The 17,438-nt window shown below is 38.5% G+C and overlaps 1 protein-coding gene across 4 annotated transcripts in view; it reads right to left on the bottom strand.

Moving 5' to 3' along the window:
* LOC104602862 (exportin-4 protein) overlaps positions 1-15,968 on the bottom strand; it is a 155,082-nt gene extending 139,114 nt beyond the window's left edge. For all 4 annotated transcript variants that reach the window (XM_088894963.1, XM_088894964.1, XM_010266721.1 and 1 more), the window contains exons 1-3: positions 15,744-15,968; positions 5,938-6,025; positions 1,252-1,360 (exon numbers count right to left, since the gene is read on the bottom strand). In XM_088894963.1, coding sequence (XP_088751089.1) covers positions 1,252-1,360; positions 5,938-6,025; positions 15,744-15,833 — 287 coding nt within the window. In that variant the 5' untranslated portion in view covers positions 15,834-15,968. The remainder of the gene's footprint in view (positions 1-1,251; positions 1,361-5,937; positions 6,026-15,743) is intronic.
* Positions 15,969-17,438: the final 1,470 nt, after the last annotated feature.

Raw genomic sequence — 17,438 nt, 5'->3', positions numbered from 1 at the left:
TGGGTTTTAATAGGTGTGACTCGGGCAAGGTCTAAAGATGTTTCAATGATAAATCCAGTGTATTGGTCTGTACTATCGGGTGATTTATTTATCTTTTTATTTTTTTCCAAACCTGTTCCGGGGGGGGGGAGGGGGGGGATAAGGCCTGTCTACCCCCTGAAACAGGTCAACACCTGAAACCAAGCTTAAAATGGCATATCAGTAGGTCACCAATACAATACATATCAGCCAATATGTTGCGAAATTTCAATCCTGGGATTTGGGATCAAAGTTTTGGGAGACCATTGGATGGATGAAAACTGTATCCCAAATTATTTTAGTCAGTTGCACCTACAGTATTTTAAAAGGAAATACAAGATTGTTCATGGATAAATCCAGGAATATGGACAATCTAAGTGCAGGCATAGGAAAGATGATTGACAATTGGGTACTGATCCATCCATTGGGTGTGTGAATATCCTAAACGATTTCCTAAAAAAATATATCCTAAATGATTTCAGTCAATTATATCTCGTCTGGGTGATAACTCATTACCCTCCCTCTAATGTAATTTACTTTTTTTTATTTACTATCAAAAATAAAGAACTTCATCACAAATTGTCTGCATATAAACCTTTCGTTTTAATATTTTCATTCTTACACTAAGGCTCTAGCCTTGCTATCTGATGTGATGATGTAATGACCATGAGTAATCACAGTCTCCCCCCATCCAACCAATAACCATTTGAACTCAATCACCACTTTCTCAAACCCAATTGAGAATACTAATCTACTCAGCATGTAATGGAACCCAGATGCACAACAAGAACATAATACCCTGATACACAATGAAGTTCCGCTGACACCAAATGGGGGCTGAATTCCCAAGAGAACAACCATCAAAATCCACCTCATCTATGAGTCAGAACGTTGGCATCTTCTAAACACAGAAACCAGGAGACACAATTATAAACAGAGATGGTCAGTTTCATCTTTTGCAGTCCTCCATGATTCGCCATTTTTGAGAACTGACTCAATGGTCTACCTGTAATTCCAGGATGTCCAACTAAGGATTTGGGATCCAGACACAAGCTCACACAAAGAGACATGGCAACTCAGGAGTCCAAGAAAGAAGGAGGTGTCCATGAAAACACTAGATCAAAAATCCTCACCAGACAAAGATATACCTATTTTTCAATGCATAGTGAAATAAACCACTAGTAGCAAACTAGCAATAACAAATAAGCTTCTGCCTCCCAACCATAAGCATACCTTACCAAGCTTTTCTTATCATCAGCTGTAAGAAACCCCCATTCCCTTATCGCTGCATCTCGAATAGCTGCAGCAGCCTGAAACCTTGCATTTGGCACCTGAGAATTTTCTGGACAAGTACAACCATTATATATCAATAAATTAATCCTGAAAATAATACATGAAAATACACCAATAACTTGGAAGATAAATATGTTGCATATATGAACATGTCATATAGTTTGTTTTATCATCCATGCAGTTATAAATTTTGCAAATTCTTCCGCTATAATTTCATAATATACATCTCCATTTGTATTTCAATATTAAAACAGTATTAAAGTTAATAAGGAGTTCACTTTTTTTCACAGATAAAGGTATAATGTTGATGAGCCCTAAAAAAAGAGGGAAGAAGAATATAACAGGGGGAAAAAAGAAGAAAAAAAAAGTGAGAAATGTAAATATATTCTGAATTGTATGTTTTTTGTGATAGGATCCCAAGTTGTCTTCTGTGGCTTTGTAGCCAATTTGGGTATAGAGATATTTTCATCATTTCGTAATTTGGTTTCTGGCCAAGAGCAGTTTGGGTGCACCACAGTGGTTTTGGTCACTTGGGTGTTTTTGTAACTAAGTTATCTTTTGGGAGTTGTTTGAAGTTATGTATGTTCTTAAGGGGCTATTTGTGAAGGGAGAACATTCTAGGGGCTTATGTGTGAATTAGTTGGCTTCTCCACCAAGCCATTGAGTTTCATAAAAGAGAAGAGGACTGTTTTTGGAGGTCTTTTTGTTTTTAATTCTCTTTTTTATTGGAGCTGTAGCTCACCCCAAGCTAGGGTTTTCTTGGAATTTGAGGAATCGACTCATAACCCATTTGGCACCTTCCAATCCCTCTATCGTTGCATATCCGCACGAGAGGCCAGCTTGACGCCACAGTTCAAAGGGGAGTTCTACTTCAGGTTTACTTCTGAAATCTCTAAGAATCCAGTTTGCTTTTATTGTTTTCAACTTTGTATTGCTGTGTTTATTGTTGTTCAATTGAAGTGTTGCATATAGCATCAAGTGATATCACAGAAAGTTGTTTCCTTGGGTTCACTTCAAAGTTCATCTTCTTGTTTTATCTTGTTTATATTATTATGGCTGCTAGGGATGAGTGTGGTAGAGGTGGTAGAAGACCATAACATGTCACTATAGAGGTATTCCAAGAGGATGCATGAGAGTTGCAAGAACAGATTGAATGTCTTGATGAACTCGTACCCCAAAATACTGCTAAAGATGATGATGTAGCAGGTGATTTGGGGCTAGGAAGGAGTAGACAAGCTGCTAGAGTTGATGAACAGCCCATTGACATTGTTAGTGAAATTCTTACCATCGGGTTTTTTTCATAGGCAACACAGAAATCATTCATTCATTAAAACTTTAAGAAAAAAAGGACTACAACAAGAAGTTGTGAGAAACTAGCAAACCCATTACAAAACAAGCCACCCAGTTCTATATTACAATTGTGCCCAGTACATGTGTTGTCTTTGAACCCCTTGCCTAGCTAAACCATCTGCCAAAGCTTACCATAGGATTTTGAGCAAACTCTTTACGAAAAAAGTGCAGAATTTAAGGCAGCGGGAGAAAAGTGTAAAAGTATACAGAAACGAGCTCAATAGACTAACTCTTCAGAGCAATATGATAGAAACGGAAAAGCAAGAGGCTAGATAGATACATCAACGGCTTGAGGTTGCATATCAGCTAGCATTGAAGGTCAAAACTCAATTGAGTCAAAGCTCAGGACGAAAACTATGTGTTGTCAAAGGTGCATCCTCATCAATAAGTGAAAGTGCTGGGACTGTAAAGGAACGTGTGACCAATCAAACACAACCTACAGCTCAAGGAACCTCAAATGTACCAAAGAACAGCCAAGGGCTGGCTATTATTCAATGTTTCGGGTGTATGGAGTTGGGACATCGTTCTAATTAATGTCCTAAGAGGAGGATTGAAGGGTAAAACACATTTGATTGATGTAGAGAGATGTGATGAAGTATTTTTTTTTCTCAGCTTTGGTTGATGAAGTTATTGATGAACAGTAAGATACTAAGATGATATAGGTCATATTGAGAAAGGACAAGTGACTGAAATTACTAAAGCTACTGCCTTAGAGGAAGAAAATTTGAAAGGAGATGTTGAGGGTGAAGCGCTAGTGATACAGCACTCCACGGTTGCACCTCAAGAACCACTACACGAGGACTAGTTAAAGAAGAATATCTTTAGAACCGTCATACAACTAATAGGAAGTTGTGCAACCTAATCACTGACAGTGAAGGTGAGAGAATCTTGTATCTCAATACATGTTGGACAAGTTGCAGCTCAAGATTGTTGAACATCCTTGACCATATCGCACTCCATGGTTCAACAAAGGAAACGAAGTAAGAGCTTCTTCTAAATGTCTTGTTAATTTCTCTATTGGTAACATATTTGAAGAATCAATTTGGTGTGATGTTGTCCCAATAGATGCATGCCATGTTCTTTCGGGATGCCCATAGCAAATATAAAGTAATTATGGGGACAAGAATACATATAACTTTGTAAAAGACAATAAGAAGAGAACTCTTAAACTAATGCAGCTCAATTCCTTTTCAAAGAAAGAAAGTAAGCCAACCATTACCCTCTTCACCTCAAATAAATTGGTTCAGGAAGCCAAATAGGATAGCATAGTAAAGGACCATTAGAAACTTGCAAGAAGTGAAGAAACACTTAGAGAGAACTTTGTTGAATACAAAATGAAGTCAAATGGAGAGGTACAAGGACTAGTAACAACTAGTAAGGCTGAAAATACAAAGGAGGGAACCATGGATTGGAATAGCAATGTCAAGGACCACTCTGTTCCCCTTGTAATAGAGATCTATGAAAAATGCAAGGTTCAAGCTTCATTTATCATACAAATATCTGGAGATCTTGGAAATGATAGTACAAAAAAGAGCTTTGAGAAGCAGATTGCAAAGGAAGATGACACCGTTGAAGATACCTCCAACATATCCACTGAAAAAGAAAAATTTTAAGACAAGGAAGACATCATTGAAATGCAATCAGAAGATTTGGGAAAGGAGATCTCAAAGGAATAGCGGAATCCAGGAGAAGTTGTTTCAGTCTTTCAGATAAGAAACTTCAACATGCCTCTGAACCAGTGGCTCAAGATCAAAGTCATATTACATCCCCAAAAACAAAAGAGACCATAATTTAGAAAGGTGCTATGGTTGCCAAGGACCATGATACTACATCTATTGAAGGTCAAATAGCTACCCGTAGATTTCAAGGAAATGAAAAATAAAGCAATAATAAAGAAGAAAAAGTACCCACATTGGAGACAAAGACATGTGTAAGCTACTAATTTGGTTACTAGTCAAGGCCCAAGGGTATGCATCACTATTGGTTTTGGTCCCTTGGGTGTTTTTGTAACTAAATTATCTTTTCGGGGGGTTGTTTGATGTTATGTTTGTTCTTAAAGAGCTATTTGAGAAGGGGGCAAGGTTCAAAGTATTGAAAAGATACACCCAATACGGGGCCCATCGTATTGTATCTCTGAACCTCAATACACCTTTTTACAGGTGTTTTTTTCAAAACCCTTTTTATTTTAAATAACCTATATATAATTACACTTGAATCTCAATTTAAAAAAAAAAAAAAACTAAAAAAATAGAAAGCATATCAATTAAAGTACCAATGCACCTCTGTCGATACACAGAGGCGTATCGATACTTTGAACCTTTGAAGGGGAACATTCTAGGGGCTTCTGTGCAAATACTTTAGTTGGCTTCTCTAGCAAGCCATTGAGTCTTATAAAATAGAAGGGGGATGCTACTTTGGAGGTCTTTTTGTTTTTGATTCTCTCTCTTTTATTTGAATTGTAGCTCACCCCCAGCTACTAGCTAGGTTTTTTAAGTGTTGGGAACTTGAGCTTTTAGTGCCTTCCAATCCCTCTATCGTTGTGTATACACGAGAGGCCAACTTGACGCAATTATTACTATAGCAAAACAGTTCCAAGAGGAGTTCTACTTCAAGTTCAGATCTAAAATCTATAAGAATCCAGTTTGTTTTTGTTGTTTTCAAGCTGTTTTTATTGTTGTACACTTTTTAAGTGTTGCATATAACTTGCTTGTCAACCCACATCATGTGTTATATTCAAAGAAGGGTGAGGGCCCCTCAACCCATACCTACATCAAAGCTAGGAACATATACAGAATTACATCCAAAATGTATATTAAACTGGGAAGTTTGTGTTGAAAATGATCTACTCCCAGACGTTAAAAAATGTTGAAAATTCTGGTCCATCCATCCATAACCTTGGCTCAACTGGAACGGTGAATAATAGTTCTTTCCTCTTTCCCCATTAAGTGAACCAAGGGCCCGGAAGGCACCAAATTCCAAACCAAAGTACCCCAAGGACTGAATACTTAGCTCAGCCACAAAGTTCTTTCCTCTTTCCCCATTAAGTGAACCAAGGGCCCCCGGAAGGCACCAAATTCCAAACCAAAGTACCCCAAGGACTGAATACTTTGCTCGGCCACAAAGTTAATAGACAACCTAAGTCCTAGCAATCAAACAAAAAAAAACTGCAGAGAAATATGTAATAATTCTGATTATTTTATGATGTCATCCATTAACTTCTTTAAATAGGGATGCATAAGACAATATCGTAGAAACTATTTAATTGCATGTACTTACCAAGAATGAATTGGCATGTTTGGTAACGATGAGGAGATTGACGTAATGATAAAATGGTTGCTTCAGCTACTGCAGGATTTATATGCATCTGCTAAAATAGATAAAAGCATTAGAATACTGACAATAAAATGTGTGTATCTTTAGACCCTAAGAGGGAATTAAAAAATTAAGGAAACAATAAAATGCGTGTATTTTTAGACCCTAAGAGGGAATTAAAAAACTAAGGAACCAATGTTACATATTCTGCTAGAAAGTATATGCATTATATGTGGGTGAATAGAAGGTGCCTTGGGGGGGTTGTTTTAAATCCTAAAAGAAGTAGCACCGATGTGAAGCACTTCTCAAAGCAAGTTTCAGCATTATATAGAAGCTGTGTATCTGATCATTGCTATTTAATCAGTTCATTCTAACCTTGAATTCAACACCATGACACAATATGAAAGAATACATAGAGATTGTGAGGGAAACACTAAGAGTTGGTTGAGATAAACATGCCCAAATTCTTTTTTGGGTGACTAAACGAAAGTTTAGTGATGAAAGAGATAAAAGAAAATGATATTTTGTTAAACAAATAAAAGAGGAATGGAGCAGAGTCAGCAGCCAAACCCCAATACAGAAAGATAGGCCTGCCTAGTACTATACATACAAAAAGCAATCTGCAATCCTTAACCTAAATAGTAGTACCCTAAAATAAGTTGTTCTGTGACACTCTAACAAGAGTACCAACCACTAAACCAGGAGATCCAGGAATCCAACAGAACAAGGGGTTCAGCATGGATGCCAAAGGGAATATGATAACTAAGCCTCTACAGCCTTGAGTTACCATTTTTTTCCTTTGCTGTGAGTAATAATAATTCATTAGAAAGGGAAGAAGAAAGTATACAATATGTATACGAAGGCAATGAGGAAGAAAGGAACATAATAAAACAGAACAAAAAAGAACCACAGCTTCCATAAAAAGGAGCCACACATCTAAATTTGACCCCTTTAAAAGATGTACAATTAAAATCCATCATACATCTAATGAGCCCTCAAAAAGGAGCAGATCATCCACCATTAGGGCTGTCAATGGTACTCGAGACTCTAATATCTGATCTGAGTTTCAACTTCCAATTCGATTACTTCAAACTCGAATGGCCTGAACAGAAAAGTGAATCGAACTCCGATGCTTCAAATAAGGTCATTTTTTAAGGATAAAAGGAAAAAGAATGATAACAAGAAGGTGATAAGATATCACCCGAAAGTGGGACACGACCAATGAACCCAACAAACAGACATCAAGACCTTAACAAAACCAAATATGCAACCACACCACTTAAAAACCAAAGACTTGACACTTGACAGACAGACTCAAACAAAGAACAAAAAAGCCTTGAAATGCCTGGCACAAGGCTTAATCTTCCTCCACGAACTCGTCCTCCTGGTCTGAAGCATCCTCGTTCCAAGCCTTGCCTCCTCTCCCCAACGCTTTTTTATTCAGCTTCTCTTCCCTTTTTTTTTCTCTCCAACTCCTCAAAGGCCCTCCTAGAAATCTCCTCACCACCCCAAAAAAACAAACCCAAAATTTTACCAATTGTGACCTCTTTGTCCACTAGCTTTTGAAAAGTCACGCATCTTGAAACATTATCCTTAATCTCATTACTTTGCATCTTTAGAATGTTCGAGTATCAGGGCCAATATCACTCACTTTATTATTGCCTTGAATCTCCTTCCCCAAGTGGGAGTTCGAAAGTTGATCCTTCATTGTCACCCCCTATAATCGGCTCTAGGAGTCGTAATGCCTCTCTTTCCTCTTCTCCTATAGACCCATTTGTAGTTTTTAGTAGGTCCTGCCCCCACCAAACCGAGCTTCAGCCTAGAAAAGATTTTCATTACATGCACTACATTGGGATTCTTTAAGCTGCGTGGTTTCTTGCAAGTCTCTCCATTAACCAAAGTCTTGCCCCTTCGACCCAAATCAACACCCAATCTTCCAACCTTCACCTCCTCAAAAAAAAAAAAAAAAAAAAAAAAAAAAGAAAGAAAGAAAGTCGCCAACATTGCTCTCTCCCTGAGCACCAAGATGCTGCCAACAACTGTCTCCCCTATTTCTCCCAGCTTTTCTCCTTTCTCGATTTCTGCAGCAACTTCAACACCTTCATCCCCCTCTACTGACCCGCTGTTCTCAACCAAGGTGGTCTCTTCAAATACCACCAGATCTACTGATCCCAAACCATGGTTGGGTCCTTGAAATGCTGCATCCTCAACCTCATATCCATGCGAGACACAGACCATCATTGTATTTCGAATGATTTATCATTCAATCCGATTAGAATCTAAGTTTGAGGTACATTAATAAATGTATACTATCTTATACATGGATAGAGTAGCAGAGGTGGTTGTTAGTTTACCCAAAAAAACACCCCAACTTGCATTCAAAAATAATTCATTCTTTCTTTGCCATTTGTTATAAAGTCAAGGCTATAGTTGGGCATCCCAAACTCTGCCTAAACACACAGATTGAACATCCCTAACCCTACCTAAACCAATCATTCTTTATTGGTTAATGGTCAGACAAAGAGATCACTAACACTGCCTAAATCACATCATTCCAATTTATCTCCCACTCCCCATTGAAGAGGAAGTTGCCCAAGTTTTCATAAAATTTCAACCAAGTAAAGCAGGATCCAAGACCAAACCAAAGGTGGGTCATGAGATTATTCCTTCTTATGAAGTCTCCAAATCTTCTTATTGGTCCAGAAGTTCCCCATACCAGCATTAAGACTCCACCTAAACGACCATTACAAACTAATGAAATTGACTCCAAAATCTCCTGCTTCCAAAGATGAAACAGCTGACTGATCACTCTCACCACCATACCATCTACTAAATCAATTTTTTTGTGTTAGAGACAAGACACCATCTTGATACAGTGAGAGCCCTAACTCAATCTGGAAGCTCATTGCTGCAACTTCAATTTTATCCTCCACCAGATCCAATAAAGCTTTTCCTTTCTCAGGAGTTAAAAACTTAAAATGACCATCATAGTTGTCAAGGCGACACCTAGGCGACAAGGCGCCCTTTGAGGCTCGCCTCGCCTAATTGCCTAACAGTTTTCTACTTCCTACCATAAAATACTTTTTTATTCATTCTTTTTTGAGATTATAATTATAAAATAGACATTATTAAACTAAAATAATCATTTTGTGTGTTTTTATACTAATTTCTTTTTATTATTTTCTTATTTATTAGGGTTTAATCAACACAAACATTGCTAAATGCTGTATTGAACCCTCAAAGACTTAAAAACCTGAACCAATAAGTAAGGAAGAACTAAAAATTTGATCTAATCAGCACATTTTCCTCTTCCATATATTCTTCTTCTACTACTATGATAGGCCCCAATTAATGCCAGGAAGAGGAAAGGTCAACAATCAGCTAGGGGGGGAAATAATTGAACAATTAATCACATGAGGGCAATTATAGCTGGAGGGAATAAGGAGAGTCTTGGGGCATTTATAGCTATGTCAGCTATGAATAAGAAGAGTTTTTGGGCATTTATAACTAGGCCAGCTGGGCATTTATAGAGGGAGTCAGTTATGCTATCAGTAGAGTATAAGAAGGGGCTTTGGGGGATGGGGGTGGTATGTTTTCTTTGAGTAAAGAATATTGTGAGTGTTTGGGAGAGCCGGCGGTCTCTCGAAGAACCGACCAACTGTTAATGTTTTCTGCTGAATGAATACTAGTTTCTTTTGTTGATGTTCGAGTGTGTGAACGCTGCTGTAAGTCTGTGAACTGCGTGTCAAATTTCTGGGTCATATCATACTACTACTACCAATACTTTTTATTTTCTTCTTTTCCTATAACAAAAATAAGGGTTCAGCCCCTATATTTTTTGAATTTTATTTTCCTTCTTCCTTTTCTTCTCATGAATATGTTGATTTTCTATACTTTAATATGAAATTTATACTTTTCTTATGAAAATCATGAATAATTATTAAAGAAATATGGTTATGGTACCTAGGGAACTACCCTAGGATCTATGTTTTTAACATAAAAAATCCATCGCCTAGGCGACTAGGCGACGAGGTGCCCCCCCAGTCGCCTAGCCTCACCTTGGCGCCTTGAGAACTATGATGACCATCCCTTTTAGCTTTAGTTCCTTAACTATGATGTCAATTAGCTTTTTCCAATCAGAGAACTTCTTTAGCTTCAACCACTAATTTGTTAGCCCATTCCTCCTCAACATTCACCATTTTTTTGCAATTAACAATAGGATTTACTACCAATAGGCCATCCTGAGTATAACCCTGAACCTTGTCACTGAGAACGTCTCCCAACTCCTTTACATTAACTCTTGGCTTCAGTGAATTTTTAAACCATAGGTTCAGAATCTCCTACACTGAATCATAAATAAACTTTCAGCCACGACCATTCCCACCTTCTGCAAAGCAGACCATCTGCATTCTTCCTAGGTCACGGAACTCTTGTAAAGTTATGAATCTTCCTTTTGCACTTCTCCATGTTTCCACAACATACTTTATTTGATCTTCCACCAACATTCTTTTCAGATCTTTCTCCCTACTAGAAAAAACCACTTCTTCTAGAAAGCTTGAAAATCAATTCAATGATTTGGTGCCAACCAATATCACCATCAATAGCTTTGCTTCCCTTACCTTAAGGCCAGTTTCCCATTGACTCTTAGCAGTTCAAATAGAAAGTTCTTTGCTTCCACCTTCACCGATTTTCTCCGGCCAACTTTCTCCATGATTTGCTTCAAGATCTTTAGTTACTATAGATGACTTAGCTACACAAAACAATCCTCATACTGGATCATAGCTATCAAATCTCTAACCTCAAGAGAGGGTATTCATCATAAACCTTCATAATCCCTTTCCATAAGTTGATTGACTTGATTCCATATGAGGAGGATACAAACAGAATCATATCAGGGACAAACCCAAGGAGGATATTTCAATGAAATTTTGTATTCCTAGATAGTTGTAAGAGTCTAACAATTTTGATAAAGTTTAGAGTACATCCTGCGTGTAAAAGACAAAAAAATCTAGAGTTGGAAGAAAACTCAAAAACCATGAAATCTAAGGTTCAAATAGGTGAAATTTTCAGATGACTTTTAGGGGGATGAAAGTCTGTGAGGATCTATGAGTGCATAAAAAGAATAATCCCAGGGGTATAAAAATTCAAAAAATCCAATCTTGGCTTCTTTGCTGCTGCATCATTTTTTTAATCAGCAATAAAGATTGTTTCGTTAATTAAAATATGTGGAGTTAATTACAGACTAATGACCCAAAAGTCATCCCCAAGGATTACATCCAAAGTTACAACGAGGCCCAATATAGATGCTGCCTTGCAGCCCCTTGTTTGGCTAAAGTATCTGCTAACCCATTTGCACTCCTCCTGATCCACCTCAAATCAGCATTTATATCCTATACTAATCTTTCCACTTCTCTGAAGATATGCGTGAGGGTCCATAGGACATGTCTATTACATCTTGCCCAAGAGATTACAACTTTTGAGTCCCCTTCCACTTCCACCTAATGAAAACCCAACTGCTTTGCCAATCAGAGGCCCTGTAATAAAGCCAGTAACTCAGCCTTTGTTAAGTTTGTAATACCAATTGGCCCTGAATATAGAGCCGATATCTTGCATTCTGCATTTCTAATTGCTCCCCCAATTCCTGCCACTCCCGGGTTGCCCATAGAGCTTCCATCAAAATAGTTTTACTTTGTTAAACTCTGGCGGTTTCCAGTCAACTCTTAGAGTTTCCCTGTCTCTAGAGGATTGTGCTATTTCTTTCCATGCCCTTAGGATGTCAGTTACATAGAAAACTTGAAAACTGTCTAAGGTTTTTATCCACAATACAACCCTCAGTTTTATGCTGTCAATGACCTCTTCCAAAGTTCTAGATTTTCCAGCAAAAATTCTGCTATTTCTTTCCTCCCAAACTCCCCAAGAAACAGCCGTTTTGGTAGCTTTCCACATTATTCTCCCTCTCTTCTTTGGTTGCCTCAAGAAGTTAGGATTGAAAATGTCTGTCACCTCTTGAGGAGGGTCCCATCCACAAAGCACAACGTATCATCTGCAAATTGAAGAATATTCACCTTCTCTCCCCCCGAAGCAATTGCAAAACCTTCCCACTCACCTGAAGCTGCAGCCTTCTTACATAATAGAGTGAGGATCTCCATTACACATATAAATAGAAGAGGAAACAAGGGGTCACCCTGTCTAAGACCCCTGGAACTATCAAAGAAGCCTGCGGACTGTCCATTAACCAAGACTGAGAACTTTGGAGAGGTGATACAAACTTTAACCCAATTCCTCCATTTCTGCCCAAAATTCATCTGATGTAACACAAGATCAACACATCTCTAGTTCACATGATCATAGGCCTTTTCAATATCAAGTTTACAAATCAGCCCTGGGGAACCTTCTTTTTTCCTGGAATGAATGAGCTCATTGGCAATGAGAACAGGGTCCAACATCTGCCTACCCGAAACAAAAGCACTTTGGTTATTTGAGATAACACTACCAAGGACCCCTTTCATTCTCTCAGCAAGCACTTTAGCTAAGATTTTGTAGAAGCTATACAGAAGACTAATCGGCCTAAAGTCCTTAATATTCACTGCACTCAATCTTTGGAATGAGGGTTATAAAGGTAGTATTCAGACTTCTCTGCAATGATTCCCTCTCATAGAAGTCCTAGAAAACATTCAGAATGCCCTTCTCACCACATCCCAACATTTAATATAGAAAAGATTTGTAAGACCATCAAGCCTTGGAGACTTCTCATCAGCCAACAACTTGATTGCTGCTTTTATTTCCTCCTCCATGAAGGATCTTTCAATAAGAGATGACTGCACATCACTCAACTGATTAAAAGAAAGGGACCTAGGAAAAGGTCTGAAGAACCAAGACTCCTTGTACAACTTTTTATAAAAGCTAGTAGCCACTAGCTTCATATCAGTCTCACAGACACCCACCCTGCCCTCTCCCCCCAGCCTGGTAATTACAAAGGCTCTAGCTCTGGCATTTGCCATTTTGTGGAAAAAAGTGTACATTCATGTCCCCCTCTTTCAGCCAAGCCACTTTAGCTCTTTGCCTCCATTTGATTTCTTCTGACACTGCCAATTTATCAAACTACAACTTTGCCTGAGATCTTTTTAGCCTATGCTCCTCAGAAATAGGATCCAATTCTTCAGCTGAGTCGATTTCCTTTATGGTACTCAGGAGAGCCTTCTTCTTAGTATCTAAACTCATATTTTTCTCCAATTTCCAAATCTTTAGTCTTCTTTGATGGCCCCCAATTTCTTTGCCAGAATGAATGAACTGGTACCCACAACCTGCAGATCCTCCCAAACAGACTTCAACAAAGGAACAAGAGTGGCATCCTAAAACCAGGCATTCTCTAATTTGAAAGGGACTTTTGCTCTCACTCTGACACCACAAACCAGCTGAATTGGAATGTGGTCTGAAACTGGCCTAGGAAGGACAATATGCTTAAACTCTGGAAATATATCTTCCCAATTAGAAGTAACCAAAAACCTGCCCAGCCTCACAAGGGTAGGGAAATCTTGGTTGTTGGTCCAAGTAAACCGACTACCGTGAAGGGGTAAGTCTTAAAGTTCAAATCTGTTAATGAAATCAGCAAACTGAACCATATCCCTCGATCTTCTCCCTCTAGAGCTTCTCTCCTCCGCAAACAGAGTGACATTAAAATCCCCACCAATAACCCAAGGATAAGAGAAACTTCCCCTCGCCACAGCCAACTCCTCCCTCAGACTTCTATCAATAGGACCATCCAAACATCACTTAGATCAAAGATGGTTTACAAATTCACCCCTAGGCCTAGTCTAGACCTCATCTTCAACAGCCATCCTGTCCCCAAAAACTATAACATCTTTCACATGGAAACTGACAACTTTCTCATACTCCTCAGCCTGAGGATCCACATAACTCTGATAAAGAATATTTGGCTCTGCAGTCTGCACAAGCACCCAAACTCTTAAAGGACTAATTCCTTCTTATCCTGAGAATATTTCACTCAACCTATCAAAATTTGAGTCCCTCTCAATGAAAACACACTCAAATCCAATGGGAGAACAGCATACAAATCTCATGATAGAAGTCAATAAGCTACACAACGGGGGGGGTAGCCCATTCCCAACCCAGGTGCAGGCAGGATTCGATCCCAAGTCTCCGCAACGACCAGCTGGTTGGCACCTTACAATACAAAAGTGCAGCATTACTGTCTCTAAATACTACTTTTCCAGAGGAGAAGCTATTGAAGCTTAACTAGATAGAGTTTTTACAACCTCAGATCGGATCTGGTGATTGAAATGAAGGCAACAAACACAAATTCTCTGTAATGCTACCACTACTACTACTATACATAACTTCAGATCTTCTACAAAAATAACCTCAAGACAGTAAAGTCCTTACCCAGAATAGCTTACTTCTCAATACTTTTTTATTCTAAAAGTAAATTTTCATTAATAGAAGAATATTACAATGCAACATTGAATAGTTTTCACCACATAATACAAGCATGTTTCAAGATAAACAAAACTTGCAAAAGCATATCAAAGATTCCCAATGATCAAGCCCACAATTGACCATAGGTTGTTCCCAAGATTCACTCTACTAACATCATTCAACTCCGAATGGAAAAATGTCATCAAACAGATATCAGTAATTATCTTCCTTCTTGTTCTATGCTTATCCTCAAATACGCACCTGTTCCTTTTTTTCAAAGCACCCCAACAGACTGCAAATGATATGATACTCCATAAGATTCTAGCCTTTTTACTACCTGAAACCTTAGGCTACTTCAAAAATATTTCCAATGGAACATTTTGACTTGGTCTCCATATATTAAAAAAAATTCTAGAACTGAGCACCCCCCCCCAACACACACACACACAACAATAAATAAAAAAGATGCCTCATGCTCTCCTTTTGTTTCTTACACATGATGCAATTATTTGGAAACTGAAAACCTCTTGATTTCAAATATTCCAGTGCCGGTATGCTGTCCAGGTCGATTAACCAAGCAAAAGCCTCCACTCTTGGTCAGATCAGATTACACCATACAGCCATCCAACTGATTTCTTGTTAGAGCTGTATGAAAGGATTTACAGTAAATTTTCCATCCCTGCATTCTTTCCATCATCATGTATCTGTAGAATTAGAGCCGATCTTCACAACTTCCAATTTATCAAGACCCTCAACTCTCTTGCCAATTTATGTGTTTATTTTGTGTGGGAATTGACAGCTTTTATATCCTTTTTCTCTGTCTACTATATTTTTCTCTTGTAGTCTATAAGAAGGAATAATAAGTTACAACTAAATAATCCTCCACAACACCCGAAATGGATGAATAAGCTCAAAACAAACATTAGGCACTTTACCTCCACGCATCCAGCTTTACTTCACATGAGTGGATAAAGCTAGAATTCTGATAAGGATAAAGAGCTCTATCACTAATCCCAATAACAGATTGACAGAATCTGTTAAGCAATAAATGATCCTTTACAACAGGTATACAGCACTCGAAACTTGATCAACTCTACATAGAAACAAAATAATAGATCGGAACATAAAGAATATACGTGTGCAACTACTAGAGCTCAACATCTCAGCAACAAACTTGAATAAAATCACTCAAACATTTTCCAAGTGCCAACGCTACGACCGGGAGGGGACGAACCTACGCATGGATAATCATAACATAATAACTAATTGATTTAGGACTATACTAATCTTTTGCAAGTGAAAATGAAGATATTAGGGACACGAATAAGCAAAACCTGAATCGAAATGCAAGCTTGCTCGATTGCTTGCAGGGTGGATTGAAGTTGGGCCATGTCGGCTGGTCTCCCATTGGACAAACTATGCATCTTCTCTCTTCAGATTCGAAGAAAGATTGGAGCAGAAATGGAGATTGAAAGGCGCCCAGTCAGCCGCAGGGTTCTGCTAAACACAGTTGAGAGTTGAGACAACGGGGTTGTCGACGAGAGAGAGTTGCGGCCCTTCTGTCAGCCCCAGTAAAAATGAAGTAAAAATACATAAATAAATAAAATAAAATAAAAACGTAAATTTGTTAAACTACCCTTGTGATTTAGCTAATTGACTAAATATACTCTTACTGTTTGAAAATTAACTGACGCTATCTCAACTGTTTCTAACAATTGACTAATTCTTTCCTTACCGTTAGCATCCGTTATTATTCCATTAAAATCAATATACACGTGAAACGACATGGTGTTTTAAAATTCTTTTAAAACCCAATATTACCCCCTCCCTCGTCCCAAATTAATTTTCAAGAGAATCAAAAAAACACCATTCATTGTCTCTTCCAACTCTCGGCACAATTGCGACAAACTAGCATTGACCCTTTCCACCTCCCATCAGGTCTCTCTCTCTCCCCTCTTCCCTCTCTCTTCCCCCTCTCCTTCTTCTTCTCTTTCTCCTTCTTCCTCTTCTTCACCTTCCTCCGTCTTCATCTCCGTTCATCATCTTCTTGACGGTGAACAGAAAACTACCGCCAACGAAACCGTATTGGTAGGCCGGAGCTGTATAGTTCGGAAACCAAGGTGCTTCTACTATGTGAATTTTCTTAAAAGTAAACGATGATCGCTGCCTGTGTTTTCCGTCCTCCCAATAAAATTTAATTTTCTTCCTCTGATCTCTGCCAAATCTAGCAAAGCTTTCTATATCTTTATTGGACGTTTCAGCTTCAATAATCCAATCGGTTTGACCTCAAATGTCGGACTTCTGAAGGTAATGATTTGTATTGTAAAACATATATTTCCCCACTAGAAGTTTCTCTCTCTGAATCTTAGTATTCATGTCGAGATCCTCCGTTTGGGATAGCAATGGTGCTTTTGTCTACTTTTCAAGAAAGGCTCAATGGAAGAAACTAGAAACCAACGCCTATCTCTTCTTCAAGTTTAGGAACTCTCCCTCACCTTCATTCTCTCCCTTTGTGAAAACCCTAACTTTGCCTCCTTTTTTCTTCTTCACCTCAGGCTAAGAAAGAACTTCAAGGCAATAAATCCTTTCTATTAATAACCAAGATCCAAGAGGTCAGAGCCATGGAGCAATGGTGTCTCATGCTCGAGTAGAAGAATGCATCGTTGAACTTCAAGATCTTAGCTCACAAGACTGAGATCGAGATGCTTGAGGCCAAATACCAGGTTGCAGCCCAGCAATTCAGTGAGCTGAAGAATGAGGTTGATGTTTTATGAGTTGAAGAGTTTTGAAATGGAAAAGTTCAGGAGACAGGTGGGAAAATATTGTTTTGGCTTCTTGTTTGACCTGCAAATGTTGGACTTTTGAAACCACTCGATTGTATAGAAATGAACGAAGCTTTGCATTTTCAGCTTTTCCAATAGGATCAGCAAGTGTATTTTCTCTGTTTTGTTTTTCTTCCTCCTGGTCTCCTACTCTCTGCCATCTCTGGTTCCAGATCCTAGAGGCCATCAGTGATCTCCCATACCTGA

The sequence above is a fragment of the Nelumbo nucifera genome, chromosome 1 (genome assembly GCF_055504915.1).
Source record: "Nelumbo nucifera cultivar China Antique chromosome 1, China Antique-T2T, whole genome shotgun sequence".
Taxonomy (NCBI): domain Eukaryota; kingdom Viridiplantae; phylum Streptophyta; class Magnoliopsida; order Proteales; family Nelumbonaceae; genus Nelumbo; species Nelumbo nucifera.
Note: the sequence above shows the minus strand (reverse complement) of the source record. Positions and strands in the feature narration are given on the sequence as shown.